We start from the raw sequence: 21,161 nt of genomic DNA on the forward strand, positions 1-21,161 counted from the left end.
TTAGATAGTAAGACATCACATCAAGAAATCAAAGAAAGAAATATGTTATCCTGTTGTGAAGGAAAACGCTATTGAGTTGCTAAATAGAGTAGTGTAGAAGCTGCATCAAACCACCGAGCCCACACAAGCGAAAAACCGTGCCAGACTCGGCAGTCAGTGATATGTACTCCTGATGATGATGGTGAAGATAGTTACAGAAAGCTCGACTGTTTTATTAGAATTGACACAGCTTGGAAACTGAGTAGATTCTATCCAAGCAAGGTACTGTAATGGCACTGGTCAGTGAACCTATCTCACTTACATATCACAGAATACAATACCCATGTTAAATTCCAATGAAATCAAAATCCTAAGTCTTAAAACCTAAATTATCCTTACATTTTTTCGTAAATAGAGCTAATATATACACAAATAACACAATATTTATCTCCAATTAATTTTAAATTGCAATAATAATTTAAAATTGTTGTCATTATTCCTATTTGTATAATGTACAAATGGAGTATTTAACTGTAATAGAAACACTTTGGATGATAAAGATTAATGTATTTTATGATCTCTGAAACGCAACCTGTTGCATCTTTGCAGTTGTTGATTTTTGTGTATTAGTGAGTTATGGTATATGATAGAAGTGGTAAGTCTGAAATGGAGTAAATTACAATGTGGTGCATTATAATGTGAGATGTACACTATCTGTTGTGAAATTGTGATGTCAAAGCATAGAACCCAGATTTGTGGCATTTCACTTAAATTTGAAAGAAAGAAGTTAAAAGAAGTGATAAAACTTCATCCTACACCATTTTCCTTATTTGTTTACTACTAACCTGATCATACCTAACAGATCACAGTGAATATTACAGCGAGATCTGTTTTTGACGAAGATGTATGAGAGTCAAATGAGAACATTTCCTTAAAATTTTTAACTGTTATTTCCGACTTCCTTCTCACTTAAAATTCTTTGAGCTGTTATACATAATAAAGTGCACGAGAACGATAGAAAATTTTTGATATTAACAGAGAAGGGGTTCATGATAGTATGTAACTGTAAAGGAACTTTAGGTGCCAGAAGAAATACTTCAACTAACAGTTAAAAGAAGGAAAAGCGAAAAATACTCAGGAAAAGGAGGCAACAGAGCAATACAAGACACTCAGCAATGAAGTCAATATGAAGTGCAAGGAAACTAAAACAAAATGGCTGCAGGAAAGATTTTTAAAAATCGAGAAGCAAATGGTAACAGGGAAAACAAATTAAATCCACAGAAAAATCAAAATATCTTTCATTAAAAGTGCAAGAAATAATAGGTGTAAAGAGTACATAGTACACTTGTAGGAGGGAGAAGATCTGCTTGTGATACAAAAAGAAATGAGTACCTATTTGGAAGACATACAAGATTCAGAATTAGCACAAGATTTTGACTGAACATTTGAAGACATCCAATCACACAAGAAAGAAGGGACAGATAACATTCCAGTGGAATTCTTGAACTCTCTGGGGGAAGCGGCCACCAAATCATTATTCAAGTCAGCGTGTAAACCCTGTTAGTCTGGGATTCATCTTTGGATTTTTGGAAGAGTATAATCCACACCATCCGAAAGCTAGCAAAGGCATTCATTGATTCATTCAGTGTGCTCAGTAGAGCCCATTAATAAAGAGAACCTTTTTGGGATGTGTCAATAGCCAATATATACATTAATGTGAGATATCATACAAACGCAATCTGTAAACTATATCCATACTAATAATAAATGTGCAAAACTTTCGTTTCTGTGTATTTGTCTGTTTGAACAAATGAAACTTCAAAACTACTAGACAGATTTTCATGGAATTTTTACTTATAATTTGAGTGTAGATTGGGGAAAGCCGTTAAACCGTGACAGCGGCTACCAGCTGTACAGTGCATGGAATCCCATCATCTCCACGATTTGCTCAAATCGAAGACGACAGATTGCGTCGACCGCCGTGGCAAACAGCAATGCAGAGGGCGACTGAGTTCCGCTATTCCACCAGCGAGGGCGCTGCCGGCGGGCAGTGTGTGGTTCAACTATCAAGTTTTCGACGCATGCGCAGAATAGTTACAGTACGCTATATATTGCGGAACGGACGACGTTTTCGCCAGTCTGCGACGGCTCAACTGAACATGACTGGCAGGTGTCCAGTTGAAATATCGTGCGAAGTATTGAACGACGACTGGCTGCAAGCCCGAAATTTGTTTGAACAGTCAATTCGCCGGGAAAATTTTAAAATTCACAAGTTACATAGTGTTTAGAAGTATTTTGATCGGGGCACTGTACGGGCTATATTTCATCGAAACTGGGTCACGAAAAGGACAACAAAAAAAGATATTGTGATTGAAAGTTTTACCTAAAACTGTCATATTTGTCTGTTCATCTACTTGAACATGCTAGTCTCCAAAACTGCTTGAGGAATTTTCATGTGGTTTTCACAGTTAACTTGAACATAGTTTGCTGCAACACACAGGCTTTATATTATCAATCTCAGATGACGGAAGAAAATAGATTTCGTTATTTAGAGTTTTGTCCATACTAAAATTATCATTGGAAAATATCTCTGTCTGTCACATTTCCACGACTAAACTGTTGAATCGATTTTGATGAAATTTGGTGTGGAGAGAACTTGAAGTCTGAGGAGGAACACAGGCTACTTTAGAAAGTGTGTAGACAAAGATATTCATTGACTGGAACAGTATTATGTGAGTTCGAGATAAATATTTACTCTTTGAAAGAGGTACTTACTTTATGACTTTTGAACTACACCATATTTGTGAAAATGCTTTAACTGGTTGATATGCATTACATGATATGATTAAATATACTGAATATAATGCTTATACAATCTTCAATGTGTTTAATTCGTACCTCCCTACTTCTATTATTAAATATGAAAGTAACTCTGTGTGTTATGTTTTCACAGTTAAACTGCTGAACCAATTTCAATGAAATTTGATAATGAGATAGCTTGAACCCTGAGGAAGAACATGGATCATATTTTTATAGCCTCAATCTGAAGGTGATTACAACATAAACCATCTCAAAAAATTTTCTGCATATGTACATGTTGTATAATGTATAACTACTTCAATAGTAGGAAGAGGAGGAGAGAGGGTGGGGTGCATTTGCACATCATGAGCCATGTTTACCTGAACAGGCAGACATGTGCTGTAGCTTACTTACTCTACATCACTCATCATAACAATGCTATGGGCAACAGTAGTTAACAAGAAACTATCACTACATTGCATAACACTTAACTGATTACAATGGTATGTTTTAAAAGAAATATTTTACAGCTATAAATAATGATCATATTTATAATATGTTATTGTCATACAACTTTATAACAAACACTGGTACCTGCCAAATAACTGACAGAAATTTTAAAACCCTCAGTCTCGATATTCAGACAATTGGTACAAAGAGTGGCTGATGATGTATGCAAAAACTATTAGTCAGCATAACAGCTCATGCTCACAGATTACTGACAAGGACAATATATGGAGGAATCAAAAAGAAAACTGAAGATCTGTTGGTTGTGCATCAGTTTGACTTTAGGAAAGGAGAAGACATGAGAGAGGCGGTCCTGGCATTGCTCTTAATAATGGAAGCAAGACAGGAAAAATCAATACAGGTTCATGTTGGCCTACAGAAAGCTTGTGACAAATTAAACATGCTCAAAATAATGTGTGTGAAAAATAATCAAGTTCTGTTTAAAGATGGTCACCGTCAATCTGCTACTCTAAGCGTGCAAGTGGCATTTCTATCGTCTGACCTAACGGCAGAAGATAAACACGCCACGATAAGACCACGAGACATATTGCTGACACTCGCCTACTTCGCTAGAGCGACAAGTGAAATAACCTGATGGTGTGTGTACCGAAGGTCTTAGAATACGCACACCACAGGTGTTGATGGAGTGACCTGATCGTCTGCTTATTCTGTGTATTTTCATACCCTGTTTTCATACGAACCAAACACCAAAGCTCTATTCTCTGAGTAAATTATCAAATCTTTTCTAAAACAATGGGAAATCTGGTATGACTTAATTTAGATTGCTACTCACAATATAGAGGGGGCATTGAGCAACAGACAGGCATGTTTAAAAGTAGATTGTCAAATACTGATCTACACACATACGCCACAGACCACAGTATTGTGCATGGCGGAAGGTACCCTGTACCACTGCTAGTTACTTCTTCTCCCATTCCACTCATAACTGGAGGGAGGGAAAAACGAATATCCATATGCTTCCATACGAGCCCTAATTTCTCTCATCTTACCTTTGTGGTCCTTATGTGCAATATATATTGGCGTCAGTAAAAAAGTTCTGCGGTCTCCTTCAAATGCTGGTTCTCCAAATTTTCTCAATAGTGTTCCTTGAAAATAACGCCACCTTTCCTCCAGGGAATCCCATATGAGTACTGAGTTATCAGAAAAACATTTATCAGATGTAGCCACACAGTCGCTACCCACACACACATGGCCACTGTCATCTTTGAGGAACAGTTCTAAAGATAATTCTGTTCCTACTATTTGATCTCCTGACATGTGGAAAGTAATCAGAGACTACCAACACTGGTGTTACAATTCTGCCTTAGTCACCATTTTGAAAATCGAATAGCATGAACTCTTTACTGGTAGAAAAAGTGAAGTATTCATTTATTCCTAACTAGTTAATGCACTCATTCATCATGTAATGTAGTGTACATTAAGAAGGAGGGTATTCAGGGAAGTGAAACGAGTCAAGTGAAGTAACTTTCCTTTAGAAACTAAATCAGATTAGTTTACTGCTTACTGCTATTTGTGAGTATATCAGCTAAATATAGTGTTGTAAATCAAAAGGAAAGTTGCTGGCTTGAAGGACGTTGCTTTACATATACTTAAACATAGCATTCTTCAAGGTTAATCGTCCTATTAATTCATTTGAGACAGATAACAATAATTAAAATTTTGTTCTATAATTAATGTAGAAGTGGTTTTTAGCTTGGGGCTCATATAATACTTAAACATAGCATTCTTCAAGATTAATCGTCCTATTAATTCATTTGAGACAGATAACAGTAAGATTGTATTGTATAGGAAATTAATAATCAATTTTTTCAAACATTCTGGTCATAATGTTTTGCAACATGCTACAATGCAAATTTGAAAAATGTGGAATTTAAACACTTATATGTGGAAATTCGTTATTTAAGACTTAGTTTTCGCTGTGCTGACTAAAGTGACCAGTTTACTTCACTAAAAATAAATTATTTCAGCTGTAAGAAGAGAAAGCAAAAAGTAAACAAGATATCCTACATACATTCTATTTCAACAGAAAAAATGTAACAATCATTACATACCAAAATATAAGAGTGCTATCATCTTGTCAGCAAATATTTTATTTTGTTAAAGATGTATTTATTCAAACATAGTGAACTCTTAAGATTTTAGACATTTCGGAACATTTCAAATTATAAACTTAATTATTTAAAATAAATATTTTTCGTAAGTTTTTCAACCCTTGAATCTACACAATAGGATAATTTGTAGGAATGGTTGTTGTTGTTGTTGTTGTGGTCCTCAGTACAGAGACTGGTTTGATGCAGCTCTCCATGCTACTCTATCCTGTGCAAGCTTCTTCATCTCCCAGTGCGTACTGCAGCCTACATCCTTCTGAATCTGCTTAGTGTATTCTTCTCTTGATCTCCCTTTACGATTTTTACCCTCCAAGCCGCCCTCCACTACCAAATTGGTAATCCCCTGATGCCTCAGAACATGTCCTACCAACCGACCCCTTCTTCTAGTCAAGTTGTGCCACAAACTCCTCTTCTCCACAATTCTGTTCAATACCTCCTCATTAGTTATGTGATCTACCCATCTAATCTTCAGCATTCTTCTGTAGCACCACATTTCGAAAGCTTCTATTCTCTTCTTGTCTAAACTATTTATCGTCCACGTTTCACTTCCATACATGGCTATACTCCATACAAATACTTTCAGAAACGACTTCCTGACACTTAAATCAATACTCGAAGTTAACAAAATTCTCTTCTTCTGAAACGCTTTCCTTACCATTGCGTCTATATTTTATATCCTCTCTACTTCGACCATCATCAGTTATTTTGCTCCCCAAATAGCAAAACTCCTTTACTACTTTAAGTGTCTCATTTCCTAATCTAATTCCCGCAGCATCACCTGATTTAATTCGACTACAGTCCATTATCCTCGTTTTGCTTTTGTTGATGTTCATCTTATATCCTCCTTTCAAGACGCTGTCCATTCCGTTCAGCTGCTCTTCCAAGTCCTTTGCTGTCTCTGACAGAATTACAATGTCATCGGCGAACCTCAAAGTTTTTATTTCTTCTCCGTGGATTTTAATTCCTACTCCGAATTTTTCTTTTGTTTCCTTTACTGCTTGCTCAATATACAGATTGAATAACATCGGGGAGAGGCTACAACCCTGTCTCACTCCATTCCCAATCACTGTTTCCCTTTCATGCTCCTCGACTCTTATAACTGCCATCTGGTGTCTGTACAAATTGTAAATAGCCGTCACTCCCTGTATTTTACCCCTGCCACCTTCAGAATTTGAAAGAGAGTATTCCAGTCAACATTGTCAAAAGCTTTCTCTAAGTCTACAAATGCTAGAAACGTAGGTTTGCCTTTCCGTAATCTATTTTCTAAGATTAGTCGTAGGGTCAGTACTGCCTCACGTGTTCCGACATTTCTACGGAATCCAAACTGATCTTCGCCGAGGTCGGCTTCTACCAGTTTTTCCATTCGTCTGTAAAGAATTCGTACTAGTATTTTGCAGCCGTGGCTTATTAAACTGATAGTTCGGTAATTTTCACATCTGTCAACACCTGCTTTCTTTGGGATTTGAATTATTATATTCTTCTTCAAGTCTGAGGGTATTTCGACTGTCCCATACATCTTGCTCACCAGATGGTAGAGTTTTGTTAGGCCTGGCTCTCGCAAGGCTATCAGTAGTTCTAATGGAATGTTGTCTACTCCTGGGGCCTTGTTTTGACTCAGGTCTTTCAGTGCTCTGTCAAACTCTTCACGCAGTATCATATCTCCTATTTCATCTTCATCTACATTCTCTTCCATTTCTATAATATTGTCCTGAAGAATATCGCCCTTGTATATACCCTCTATATACTCTTTCCACCTTTCTGTTTTCCCTTCTTTGCTTAAAACTGGGTTTCCATCTGAGCTCTTGATATTCATGCAAGTGGTTCTTTTTTCTCCAAAGGTCTCTTTAATTTTCCTGTAAGCAGTATCTATCTTACCCCTAGTGATATGTGCCTCTACATCCTTACCTTTGTCCTCTAGCCATCCCTGCTTAGCCATTTTTCACTTTCTGTCGATCTCATTTTTGAGAAGTTTGTTTTCCTTTTTGCCCGCTTCATTTAGGGCATTTTTATATTTTCTCCTTTCATCAATTAAATTCAATATCTCTTATGTTACCCAAGGATTTCTATTAGCCCTCGTCTTTTTACCTACTCGATCTTCTGCTACCTTCATTATTAATGAGGTAAATTTTAAATCAGGTTTTGAGCTGGCAATGATTCTCAGTTTTTTGCTTTGTGTTAGATGGGAGCGTGCTGAATACCTTTTCTTCATCAGAAAATCAGTAAACGCTGGAGAATTTCAATGCCGTTCCCCACTATTCCCTTCAGCAGAAGACCAAATTTTAAGCAAACAATTGCACTTACGACTAAGGGCAGTTACCAAATATTGTTTTTCAGCTAGGAAGCAAACACAGGTGCTTGCTCTGTGTAACCGTTGATAGGATAATTTAACATAGGATTACGTATCAGTGCCAACAGCTTATAGAGAGAGAGAGAGAGAGAGAGAGAGAGAGAGAGAGAGAGAGAGAACAAAAGAGACTTGTTACAAAGGAGATATTCTCCAAAGTAGGCACCAGCAAGGACTTCTAAACTTATTTTAAACTTACCTCATAGCTGAGCTTCTGTGTGGGATGGAGGTACAGCTCAGAGAGTCTGTGGCAGCTGTTGTAGAGTGCACGGAAGACACGGGATTTGGCACCACGCCACATGCAAACACTACGGAGGTTCGGGAAATCGCAGATAGTCTGGACTGCCTGCTGATCAGTCTTGTCGGCCTTCCAACAGTCAGAAATGACAGTGCACCCCATTCTGTTACAAAATAATACAGTTTTACATGAGATGACTTCAGAACAACGCCTCTCTTTTTGGAAATGTCAGTGAGGAAGAAAAATGCAATTAGTTACAATACACAGTAGTGCAGGGTTCCACGAAAGTAATAGTACGATGTCTGAACCATACATTTATTGCATTTACTGTGGAAGTAGTAGATACATACTAGACGTAAACAGTCACGATGGAATTACATCATTCATAACAGGAATAACAAAATATGGTGTTTTCAGTTCATGGATGGAAACTGGCATAAAGGCACCAACTGTCCTGTTGTGTTACTGCACTGCTGGTACTTTGTCCAACCCCCGTTCTTCTTAATTACCTCAAAAATTCACTTCGGCGTTGATTCAGTTAGGATTTGTCGTTCCTGAAGTGAAACTCTCGTATCGCACTTTTCAGCTCACATACGACCTCAAATTGCCTTCCATTGCAATAAACACGCGTTGCAAGTATTCCTTAAAGGTTCTTCAGGCGATTCAAATCGAGGCTACTTGCAGGACAGAGCAAGACATCGAAATCTTTATCTTCAAAGCACATTTTGGTTGTAGCAGAAATATATACAGGCGCAATATATTGTTGAAAGATTAGAGTTTTGTTCCCTAAGTCTTCATGCATTCTAATCGGTTCTGTCTCTAGGATCTCAGTGCTCATGTTAGAGTTCATACCAGTGTTCAGTCAAGCAATACGTGACTTACCCTTAGCGCAGAGGGCTGCCCGAATCATAACAGTTCCATCATCAAAACTTCTGCTCATTCTTAACTGCTGTTCTGTTCTCAGATCATGCCAATAATATTGAAATCCATCCCTTCCATCTAAATTGAACATCTTCTCATCACTGAAGACCACTTTATCGCATGCTGAAGTCCATAACATATGTTTTTCAGCAAACTCCAATGTAGCCTGTTTATGTTTGGATGTTCTTGAATGCAAGAGGTTTGTCACGTGACAAAATTGGCTGCATACGTCTGGTAGTTACAGGCAACTGTGCGTCAGTAACAAGATGAGAGGAACAACGATTTGTGGCCCTTTTGCGAAAAAGTAGCCCTTTCGATGCCTCAGGTAATTTTCTGAGCCCAGTTTAGCGACATTATCAATCACTGTACTTGAACAGTTCAACTTTTTGGCAATTCGACGATTAGTAAGTGGTATTAGATGTCTACGCACATGTCATGTAATTCGCATAGCCGGCCTTGTGGCCGAGCGGTTCTAGGCGCTTCAGTCCGAACCGCGCTGCTGCTACGGTCACAGGTTCGAATCCTGCCTAGGGCATGGATGTGTGTGATGTCCTTAGGTGAGTTAGGTTTAAGTAGTTCTATGTCTAGGGGACTGATGACCTCAGATGTTAAGTCCCATAGTGCTTAGAGCCATTTGAACCATTTTGAATTCGCATAAATAACGGGCCTCTGATTTGAGTACGCGGTGATGGTGCCCAATAGCGACTCAGATGGGCTCCATAGGATTTACGTCGGGCCAATACGGTCGCCGTGACATCAATGTGGGTTCATTATAATGTTCCTGAAACTACTGTAGCACGGTTCTGGCTCCGAGGCACAGACAATTATACTGCTGAAAGATGACATCGCCGTTGGGGGAGACATCAAGCGTGAAGGCATGCAGATGGTTCGAAGCTGACAGCCTGTCTTCGATTGCTATCACAAGTCGCACGCAAGCGCAGGAGGATGTCTCCCACAGCATAATGCTGCTCCCACCAGCCTGCGTCCGTAGCGCGCTGCACGTTTCGAGCCTCCGTTCATCTCCATGACGGCGTTTGTGGAGACGACCACCGACCTAGTGTAGCAGAAATGTGATTCACCCGAAAAGCCGACACCTTTCCAGTGATCGACATCGAATCGCGATGGTCCCGTGCCCACTGCAATCGTAACTTACGATGTCATTGGGTCAACATGTGCACACATAAGGATGGTTTGTAGCGGAACTACATCTTCAACAATATACTATGAACGGCGTGTTACAAAACACTTGTGCCACAGATCACTATCGATCCTACTTTACAGATCAGACAAGCCTACGAACCCCGCGTTCTGTGTAGAGTCGTGGACGTCCAGCCATTTAGCACCTAGTGGTGGTTCCAATTTCCTTTTACCTCTTCCGGTAGATGCTCACGACTGCAGCACGTGAACATTCGGCCAGCTTCGCCGTTTTCGAGTTTCTCGTTCACACGCGCTGCGTAATAATAATCTGCCCTTTGACAGAGGCGCGTACCTCAAAGGGATTTCCCTATTTGCAGCCCATATCTTCGCAAGGGTCATCCCCCACCTGTGTCTGCCCCGCTTACAAACTTTTGTTACCGTGCCATGTTCCCACAATGCCACCAGGCAGTATCCAACGTCGCGACGGACAGAGGTCACAATGTTTTGGCTGATCAATGTATTTGTCCAGAATATAATCGCTGGAAGGCGCTGTACAGCGCCAGCGTGTCCACCTCCACTGTCAGGTCGCAAGGACCGCTCTGTGGAATGGATGTTGTTGTCTCCTGTATTGTAGTGTACGCCACGAAGAGTTTTCTCCATTTTGGCGAATAGGTCTAACCAAACGGACTCAGGTGAATATGGTGATTCAAAAATGGCTCTGAGCACTATGGGATTTAACTGCTGAGGTCATCAGTCCCCTAGAACTTAGAGAACTACTTAAACCTAACTAACCTAAGGACATCACACACATCCATGCCCGAGGCAGGATTCGAACCTGTGACCGTAGCGGTCCCGTGGTTCCGGACTGTAGCGCCTAGAACCGCTCGGCCACCCCAGCCGGCTCAATATGGTGATTGTTCCAATATCTCCCAGCCTTATATGCAGGAGCTTCTGGACAGGATTCGCCATGCGGCATCGTGCACTGTCATGAAGGATGATGGGATGCAGTCCATCAGCGACCCATACACAACAGGGAGGCAGCGAGTTCAGTTGTGATGTCCATGGGACGTTCATCCCGTCCCATCTCGGATGACATCCCTCGTATCCCGAAACACTTTCACTCACCACAATGCTGCATCACCACACACACCACGCATTCCCAGAAAACATTGTTGTGTGCTCTCGCCATGTGCCTCTTCAATCTAGATCCATGCATGTTGTTGATGTTTCCTAAACATACTTTTAGGCAGCTCGAACTGAAGTGCCACCCTTTCAGACAGTACACACAGAAACTAACTCAAGCCCGCGTCTCGTGGTCGTGCGGTAGCGTTCTCGCTTCCCACGCCCGGGTTCCCGGGTTCGATTCCCGGCGGGGTCAGGGATTTTCTCTGCCTCGTGATGGCTGGGTGTTGTGTGATGTCCTTAGGTTAATTAGGTTTAAGTAGTTCTAAGTTCTAGGGGACTGATGACCATTGATGTTAAGTCCCATAGTGCTCAGAGCCATTTGAACCATTTGAACTAACTCAAACACAGCAGTCGCCGCTCACTGCAGATGGCCTTTTGTTATCAGCTAAAGACAGCGCGCATGCCACTCTATGCACATCTTTCACGTTACAGTAATGTTTCCACTACTTTTTATCCAACTGTAGTATATTTAAATTACACTGCAGAGTCAAAGAAACTGGTACACCTGCCTAATATGGTGTATGGTTCAAAGATGTTTCAAATGGCGCTGAGCACTATGGGACTTAACTTCTGAGGTCATCAGTCCCCTAGAACTTAGAACTACTTAAACCTAACTAACCTAAGGCCATCACACACATCCATGCCCGAGGCAGGATTCGAACCTGCAACCGTAGCGATCGCGCGGTTCCAGACTGTAGCGCCTAGATTCGCTCGGCCACTCCGGCCGGTAATGTATGGTGTATCATCTCGCGAGCATGCAGAAGAGCCGCAGAACGACGTGGCATGGACTCGACTAATGTCTGAAGTAGAGCTGGAGGGAACTGACACCATGAACCCTGCAGGACTGTCCATAAATACGTAGGAGTACGAGGGGGTGGAGATCTCTTCTGAACAGCACGTTGCCAGGCATCCCAGATATGCTCAATAATGTTCATGTCTTGGGAGTTTGGTGGCCAGCGGAAGTGTTTAAACTCAGAAGAGTGTTCCTGGAGCCACTCTATAGCAGTTCTGGAAGTGTGGGGTGTCGCAATCTCCTCCTTGAATTGCCGAACTCCGTCGGAATGCACAATGGACATGAATGGATGCAGCTGATCAGACAGGATGCTTACATACGAGTCACTTATCAGAGTCGTATCGAGACGTATCAAGGGTCCAATATCATTCCATATACACACTCCCCACACCATTACAGACCCTCCACCAGCCTGAACAGTCCCCTGCTGAATTGCAGGGTCCGTGGATTCAGGAGGTTGACTCCATACCCACATACATCATCAAGGGTACACGAGTGGGCCTTCGGATCGGAAAGCCCATATCGATGACGTTTCGTTGAATGGTTCGCACGCTGATACTTGTTGATGGCCCAGCACTGAAATCTGCAGCAATTTGTGGAAGGGTTGCACTTGTGTCATGTTGAACGATTCTCTTCAGTCGTCGTAGGTCCCGTTCTTGCAGGATCTTTTTCCGCCCGCAGCTATGTCTGAGATTTAATATTTTACCGAATTCCTGATATTCATGGTACACCCGTGAAATGGTCGTAGGGGAAAATTTTCACTTTACCTCGGAGATTCTGTGTCCTATCTCTCGTGCGCCGACTAAAACACCACCTTCAAACTCACTTAAATCTGGATAACCTGCCATTTTAGCAGCAGTAACCGATCTAACAACTGTGCCATACCATTATGCCTGTTAACGTATCTCTGTATTTGAATACACATGCCTCTACCAGTTTCTTTGGCGCTGCAGTGTAGGAGGCTCCTTGTTGCAAGATATGAAATGTTTCCAGCTTTTATTTCAGCTTTGCATTTCACAAAGCCCCATGTAGAAAGCAAAAACAACGTGCATCTAACTGGCGTAATTACTGATGGCACTTGGCCTTAGTTCCATAACTTTCCATTTCATATTCGTTCCAGAAAAATTTATCACCAGAATAATGAATAGAAGTCAGGATGATTTCAACAACTTTCATTTTCCAATTCATATCTTTCATCTTCCAAATTTAGTACAACATGGTTCCCCATACATTCAAGGAGTCTATTTACTTCTGCCATGCATAAAATAGCACACAGCTCTTTGTTGGAATAAATGTTAAAAGCCTTATTTCAATGACATTAGCACAATTCTGTAATAGGAGGGTAAGCTGGCATAAACCCATAGGTTGGCTTGAACACTGCAAAGGTTTGGTGGCCCCAGTCCTACTGAATGTCTTACGGCTGTGCTTCCTATAAAACGCGCGTCCATTCTTATTATTTCCTCCCGATTCTTGTACATATTGTATATTACCCGTCTCTCCCTATAGCTTACCCCTATTTTTCTCAGAATTTCGAATAGCTTGCATCATTTTACATTGTTGACGCTCTCTCCAGATCGACAAATCCTATGAACGTGTCCAGATTTTTCTTTAGTCTTGCTTCCATTATCAGTCGCAACCTCAGAATTGCCACCCTGGTGCCGTTACCTTTTCTAAAGCCAAATTGATTGTCATATAACACGTCCTCAATTTTCTTTTACATGCTTCTATATATTATTCTTGTCAGAAACGTGGATGCATGAGCCGTTAAACTGATTGTGCAATAATTCTAGCACTTGCCAGCTGTTGCAGTCTTCGGAATTGTATGGATGATATTTTTCCGAAAGTCAGATGGTATGTCGCCAGACCCGTACATTCTACACATCAATGTGAAAAGTCGTATTGTCGCCAGTTCCCACCGTGATTTTAGAAATTCTGGTGGAATGTTATTTATTCGTTCTGCCTTATTTGATCACAAGTCAACCAAAGCTCTCTTAAATTCTGATTAAAATACTGGATTCCCTTCTAAATCGACTCATGTTTTTTTTTCTATCACATCAGACAAATATTCCCCTTCGTAGAGGCCTTCAACGTACTCTTTCCACCTATCAGCTCTCTCCTCTGCATTTAACAGCGGAATTTCCATTGCACTTTTAATGTTACCACCTAGGTTTTAATTTCACCGAAGTTTATTATGACTTTCCTGTATGCTGAGTCAGTTCATCCGACAATCATTTCTTTTTCGATTTATTCATACACTATGTGATCAAAAGTATCCGGACACCCCCAAAAGTACATGTTTTTCATATTAGGTGCGTTGTGCTGCCACCTACTGTGAGGTACTCCATTTCAGCGACCTCAGTAGTCATTAGACATCGTGAGAGAGCAGAACGAGGCGCTCCGCGGAACTCACAGACTTCGAACGTGGGCAGGTGACTGGGTCCCACTTGTGTCATACGTCTGTACGCGGGATTTCCACATCCCTAAACATCCATAGGTCCACTGTTTCCTATGCGATAGTGAGGTGGAAACGTGAAGGGACACATACAGCACAAAACCGTACAGGCCGACCTCGTCTGTTGACTGACAGAAACCGCCGACAGTCGAAGAGCGTCGTAATGTGTAATAGGCAGACATCTACCCAGATCATCACACAGAAATTCCAAACTGCCTCAGGATCCACTGCAAGTACTATGGCAGTTGGGCGGGGGGTGAGAAAACGTGGATTTCATGGTCGAGCGGCTGCTCATAAGCCACACATCACGCCGGTAAATGCCAAACGACGCCTCGCTTGGTGTAAGGAGCGTAAACGTTGGACGATTGGACGGTGGGAAAACGTTGTGTGAAGTGACGAATCACGGTACACAATGTGGCCATCCGATGGCAGGGCGTGGGTATGACGAAGCCCCGGTGAACCTCATCTGCCACCGTGGGTCGTGGCAACAGTAAAATTCGGTGTCGGTGGTGTTATGGTGTAGTCGTGTTTTTCATGGAGGGGGCTTGCACCCCTTGTTGTTGTGCGTCGCACTATCACAGCACAGGCCTACATTGATGTTTTAAGCACCTTCTTGCTTCCCACTGTTGAAGAGCAATTAGGGGATGGCGATTGCACCTTTTCATAATGCACGGCCTGTGGCGGAGTGGTTACGCGATAATAACATCCCTGTAATGGACTGGTCTGCACAGAGTCCTGACCTGAATCCTATAGAACACCTTTGGGATGTTTTATAACGCCGACTTCGGGCCAACCCTCACCGACCGATACCGATACCTCTCCTCAGTGCAGCACTCCGTGAAGAATGGGCTGCCATTCACCAAGAAACCTTCCAGCACCTCATTGAACGTATGCCTGTGAGAGTGGGCCGCGCGGAGTGACCGTGCGGTTTGAGGCGCCATGCCACAGACTGCGAGGCCCCTCCCGCCGGAGGTTCGAGTCCTCCCTCGGGCATGGGTGTATGTGTTGTTCTTAGTATAAGTAGTGTGTAAGTCTAGGGACCGATGACCTCAGCGGTTTAGCCCCTTAAGAATTCACACATATTTGAACATTTTGAGAGTGGAAGTTGTCATCAAGGCTGAGAGTGGGCTAACGCCACACTGAATTCCAGCATTAGCGATGGAGGGCGCCACGAACTTGTAAGTCATTTTCAGCCAGATGTCGGGATACTTTCGATCACATAGTGTATTTTTCATGTAGCCATTTCGTCTTAGCTTCCCTGCACTTCCAATTTTTTTGTTCCCCAGCGACTTGTATTTCTGTATTCCTGAGTTTCATTGTACATTTTTGTACTTCCTTCTTTCAGCGATCAACTGAAGTATTTCTTCTGCTAACCATGATTTCTTGCAGTTACCTTCTTTGTACTTACGCTTTTCTTTCCTACTTCTGCGACTGTCCTTTTTAGAGATGTCCATTCCTCCTCAACTGTACTGCCTACTGAGCTATTCCTCATTGCCGTATCTAGCATGACACGTAACTCCAAATCACTTGCTCCACCCATCCAGTATCCACTCTTTAACCAACTCAGGGGTCACTTACCATTAATTACAGAAATGTGAGGCTTGTGCTGCTCGACCAAAACTCCCAACATACGGCTATTGTGCTAGATGGACTGCCAGTAGCACTTTGGAACACACGAGTGTTTCCTTCCACCGTTATCCTGTGATTTTTTTACAGCCACCCTTCACAATTCTCAGCGATCCCTGTCCATCGGTATTTGAGGTCTACCTGGTCTTGGTTCAGCTGTAATTGTTCCTTTGTATTTCCAGTTCATTATCTTGTCACCAACAGTCGACTTAGACAGCATTTGCAGGGCCCCTGGTGAATGAATTTTTTACTTGGGTGACATCCAATGACCTGTCTACGCTCAAAGTCACTAAGCTCTCCTGACAAACCCATGCTCTTGTTACTGCTTCTGTACTGACAACACAATGCTCCAGGTCTCCTTCAATACTGCTGGCTCAGTGGCTTGTGACGTGTAGAGGTTAATTCCACATTAAACAGCGATGTTGACGTAGGCTTGATCTGATAGTGTAATAGAAAGGTTCCTTTCACTTTCATACTGTGGTGATGGTTATTAATCAAAACAGGTAGTGATACCAAAGGACGTATTCTCAACAGCTGTTGACAACTGCATTCAAAAGACCGTTGAACTAACTTTTGGACTTTGTCTACTGAAATTCAGAATAATAAGTAGACCATTACAATTCTGAGGTTAGATGAATTACAGTCCAAGAAAATTCAGCCAAAAATATTTGATGTAAAATTATAAATTGGGACTAATTGTATCAAAAGTATGATAATACAGATTACAATAATTAATTTTATCATAAGTCACCCATTTGTATTCATTTTCGTTGTTTTGGTGCCAACATTTCATGGCACATACGTTCTGAGGTGGAGCTCATTGCAAGAAGTTGTATATGCTCGCACAGAGGTTACTGTAGAATTCATTTGAAATGAAAATATGAAATCCTACAATTAGAAGACCTTTAATGAATTTTGTAGAGATAGCGGACAACGAAGTGTGAAATGTAATAAAAGAAAAGAATACAATTTGCACTTTGATTTTTAACCAAAGTGAGAACCCGATTCTTCCACATATGTTATTGGGAGTAAAAAAAGGGATTTCAGTGCCAACTACAAAATTGCAGCTAAATCAGTAAATGCTCAAGTCTAAAATTATGTGCTCAGGAAACTTTCGGTTTAAAAAAATAGTTAGGAAACATGTATTAAACAGATATGCGATTGTAAGGGGAGATCAGTGGTAAATTACGATAATCCGTACGCGTATGAAGGACAGCGTCCTGTCTTGACTGGCTCATCACCGCCCATCCCAAAAACGCTAAGAATTGAAACTTGAAATTTGGTCAGAGTGTTGATCTTCTAGTGCAGACGTCGCTTAAGAAGAAAGTATTCGAAATTTCACTCCTAAGGGGGTGAAATACAAGAGGAAAGATTTTTGAAAATATGTCGCCATTAAGGTAATTTTGAAGCTAGATCCACGAAAATGTGTATCTGTTTTCTCTACCGGAAATAATAAAATATATGTTTCACCTGATTTTGGAAATTTAACCTCTATGGCCGTGAAATAGTGCCTGAAAGTTTCTTTAAATAAGTCGTTATTAAAGAACTACTACAGTATTTTTAAGGCACATCTATAAAAATTGGTATTTGACTTCTTAGTTACAAAAAAAGTACGTGTTGTACTAGTTTTGGAAATCCAACCGCTAAGAGGGTGGAATAGGGGTTGAAAATTTTTAAGAAAGTATTTGGTTATATTACACTACTACCCATTAAAATTGCTACACCACGAAAATGACGTGCTACAGACGCGAAAATTAACCGACAGGAAGAAGATGCTGTGATATGTAAATGATTAGCTTTTCACAGCATTCACACAAGGTTGGCGCCGGTGGCGACACCTACAACGTGCTGGCATGAGGAAAGTTTCCAACCGATTCCTCATACACAAACAGCAGTTGACCGGCGTTGCCTGGCGAAACGTAGCAGTGATGCCTCCTGTAAGGAGGAGAAATGCGTACCATCACGTTTCCGACTTTGATAAAGGTCGGATTGTAGCCTATCGCGATTGCGGTTTATCGTATCGAAACAATGCTATTCGCGTTGGTCGAGATCCAATGACTGTTAGCAGAATATGGGATCGGTGGGTTCAGGAGAGTAATACGGAACGCCGTGCTGGATCCCAACGGCCTCGTATCACTAGCAGTCGAGATGACAGGCATCTTATCCGCATAGCTGTAACGGATCATGCAGCCATGTCTCGATCCCTGAGTCAACAGATGGGGACGTTTGCAAGACAACAAGTAACTGCACGAACAGTTCGACGACGTTTGCAGCAGGATGGACCATCAGCTCGGAGACCATGGCTGCGGTTACCCTTCACGCTGCATCACAGACAGGAGCGCCTGCGATGGTGTACTCAACGACGAACCTGGGTGCGCGAATGGCAAAACGTCATTTTTTTCGGATGAATCCAGGTTCTGTTTACAGAAACATGATGGTCGCATACGTGTTTGGCGACATTACGGTGAACGCACATTTGAAGCATGTATTCGTCATCGCCATACTGGCGTATCACCCGGCGTGATGGTATGGCGTGCCATTGGTTACACGTCTCGGTCACCTCTAGTTTGCATTGACGGCACTTTCAAGAGTGGACGTTACAATTCAGATGTGTTACAACCCGTGGCTCTACCCTTAATTCGATCTCTGCGAAACCCTACATTTCAGCAGGATAATGGGCGACCGCATGTTGCAGGTCCTGTACGGGCCTTTCTGGATACAGAAAATGTTCGACTGCTGCCCTGTCCAGCACATTCTTCAGATCTCTCACCAACTGAAAACGTCTGCTCAATGGTTGCCGAGCAACTGGCTCATTACAATACGCCAGTCACTACTCTTGATGACCTGTGGTATCGTGTTGAAGCTGCATGGCCAGCTGTACCTGTACACGCCATCCAAGCTCTGTTTGACTCAATGCCCAGGCGTATCCAGGCCGTTATTACGGCCAGAGGTGGTTGTTCTGGGTACTTATTTCTCAGGATCTATGCACCGAAACTGCGTGAAAATGTAATCACATATCGGATCTAGTATAATATACTAGTCAAATGAATACCCGTTTGCCATCTGCATTTCTTCTCGGTGCAGCAATTTTAATGGCCAGTAGCGCAAAATATTTTTAAGCTAAAACTTTTCAAGTGGTATTTTTACTTCTCGGTTAGATATAAAGAAGTGTGTGTAAGGGGATGATAGTTTCTATGGAAATATCACCACAAATTGCAAAAGGCACAACAAAAACCTTGGTCTCCAGCTACCAGAGTCGATCTTTGATCATAAGTACAGTGGCAAAGGACCATCGTTGTATGCCTTTAATTATCGTGAATAGTTTAGAAGGTGTTTCAGTTTGTGAACAGCGAAAAAATTCCCTTGAAGATAAAAAAAAGCTCTGTACAGACCACAACAGCCTACGCAAGCGAAGCAACGGGCGCTACACCAGTCAGACATAAAACAAAAACCATTCATATAATTCACAAGACTACAGAAGGTTGGTTTAAATGCTTTTCGTACAATTATAGAACTGAAGCTCATTTGAATATAATACAAAAATACTCGCAACAGCCACCCCGAAAAGAGAGGATTTACACATTTCATATCTGTACCAGATTACAAGAAAATGTTATTTCTGAATATTCTCTCCTGGCATACAGCTATAAGAAATTTCATTTTATAAAGCGACAGATTTCTTACGTTATCAAATACGTCTTGTCAGACCACAAATATGCATCTTGTGAGAGCCTCTTCCACCGGGTGCACACTTTCTGTATCACGTCCACCAGCTCACTGAAAGACATGTGAGAAAAGATTTTTATCAGTATCTCGTCCGGCAGGTCATCAATGCTAACACGCCAGGCGTCCAAGCTGCATGCTGTGCTGTCAGGCACATCGGAAACACTAGCTTCCAACTCCTGTTGGGACTGCAGTTTGACTGCACCGCTGAGACCGGAACAGACAGCTGACAGAGATGCTTGGCTCGATGTACTACTCGAACACGCTTCATCATCTGCCGCGTAACACCCTTCACTTTGTTCAGGTTCTGAAGCTGTATCACTGCTGAACTCACTTTCGTCGCTCAGGGAGCTGCAACGTGTTGGGTAGGAGCCCATGACATGGACCTCCGTTAGAGATACTTGTTGGCACTGTAAATAGGAGAGAAAACGTTACAAAAACATATTAGAAATAAAAAATGGAGAACTTACATAAATACTGTCGCTCTAAACACAGTGTCAAAGCACCATAGAAAAACAGCAGTGCTAGCTATACAGACTGTCATCACCAGTGTACAGGTTGTAGGATAGTAGATTACACAATCTCCTTCCTTTGGTGATTTTGTAGGATGATATACACTGAGATGCCAAAGGTAATGGTATACCTCCTGATACCCTGTGGAACCTCCTTTTCCCCAGCATAGTCCAGGAAGACTACGTGGCATGGACTGAACAAGTCGTTGGAAGTCCCCTGCAGAAATACTGAGCCATACTGCCTCTATAGCCGTCCATAGCTGCGAAAGTATGGCCAGTGCCGGATTTTGTGCACGAACTGATCACTCCATTATGTTCCATAAATGTTCGATACGATTCACGTCGGCCAATATGGAAAGCCAATTCATTTGTTCGAATTGTCCATGTTGTTGTTGTGGTCTTCAGTCTTGAGACTGGTTTGATGCAGCTCTCCATGCTACTCTATCCTGTGCAAGCTTCTTCATCTCCCAGTACCTACTGCAGCCTACATCCTTCTGAATCTGCTTAGTGTATTCATCTCTTGGTCTCCCTCTACGATTTTTACCCTCCACGCTGCCCTCCAGTACTAAATTGGTGATCCCTTGACGCCTCAGAACATGTCCTACCAACCGATCCCTTCTTCTTGTCAAGTTGTGCCACAAACTCCTCTTCTCCCCAATTATATTCAATACCTCATCATTAGTTATGTGATCTACCCATCTAATCTTCAGCATTCTTCTGTAGCACCACATTTCGAAAGCTTCTATTCTCTTCTTGTCTAAACTATTTATCGTCCATATTTCACTTCCATACATGGCTACACTCCATACAAATACT

At 41.8% G+C, this 21,161-nt stretch overlaps 1 protein-coding gene across 2 annotated transcripts in view; it reads right to left on the reverse strand.

Annotated features, from left to right (window-relative positions):
- LOC126215243 (F-box/LRR-repeat protein 7-like) overlaps positions 1-21,161 on the reverse strand; it is a 137,624-nt gene that overhangs the window by 66,059 nt on the left and 50,404 nt on the right. For both annotated transcript variants that reach the window (XM_049941910.1, XM_049941909.1), the window contains exons 2-3: positions 19,795-20,243; positions 7,958-8,159 (exon numbers count right to left, since the gene is read on the reverse strand). In XM_049941910.1, the coding sequence (XP_049797867.1) occupies positions 7,958-8,159; positions 19,795-20,210 (618 nt within the window). In that variant the 5' untranslated portion in view covers positions 20,211-20,243. The remainder of the gene's footprint in view (positions 1-7,957; positions 8,160-19,794; positions 20,244-21,161) is intronic.

This window comes from Schistocerca nitens, chromosome 12 (genome assembly GCF_023898315.1).
Source record: "Schistocerca nitens isolate TAMUIC-IGC-003100 chromosome 12, iqSchNite1.1, whole genome shotgun sequence".
NCBI lineage: Eukaryota > Metazoa > Arthropoda > Insecta > Orthoptera > Acrididae > Schistocerca > Schistocerca nitens.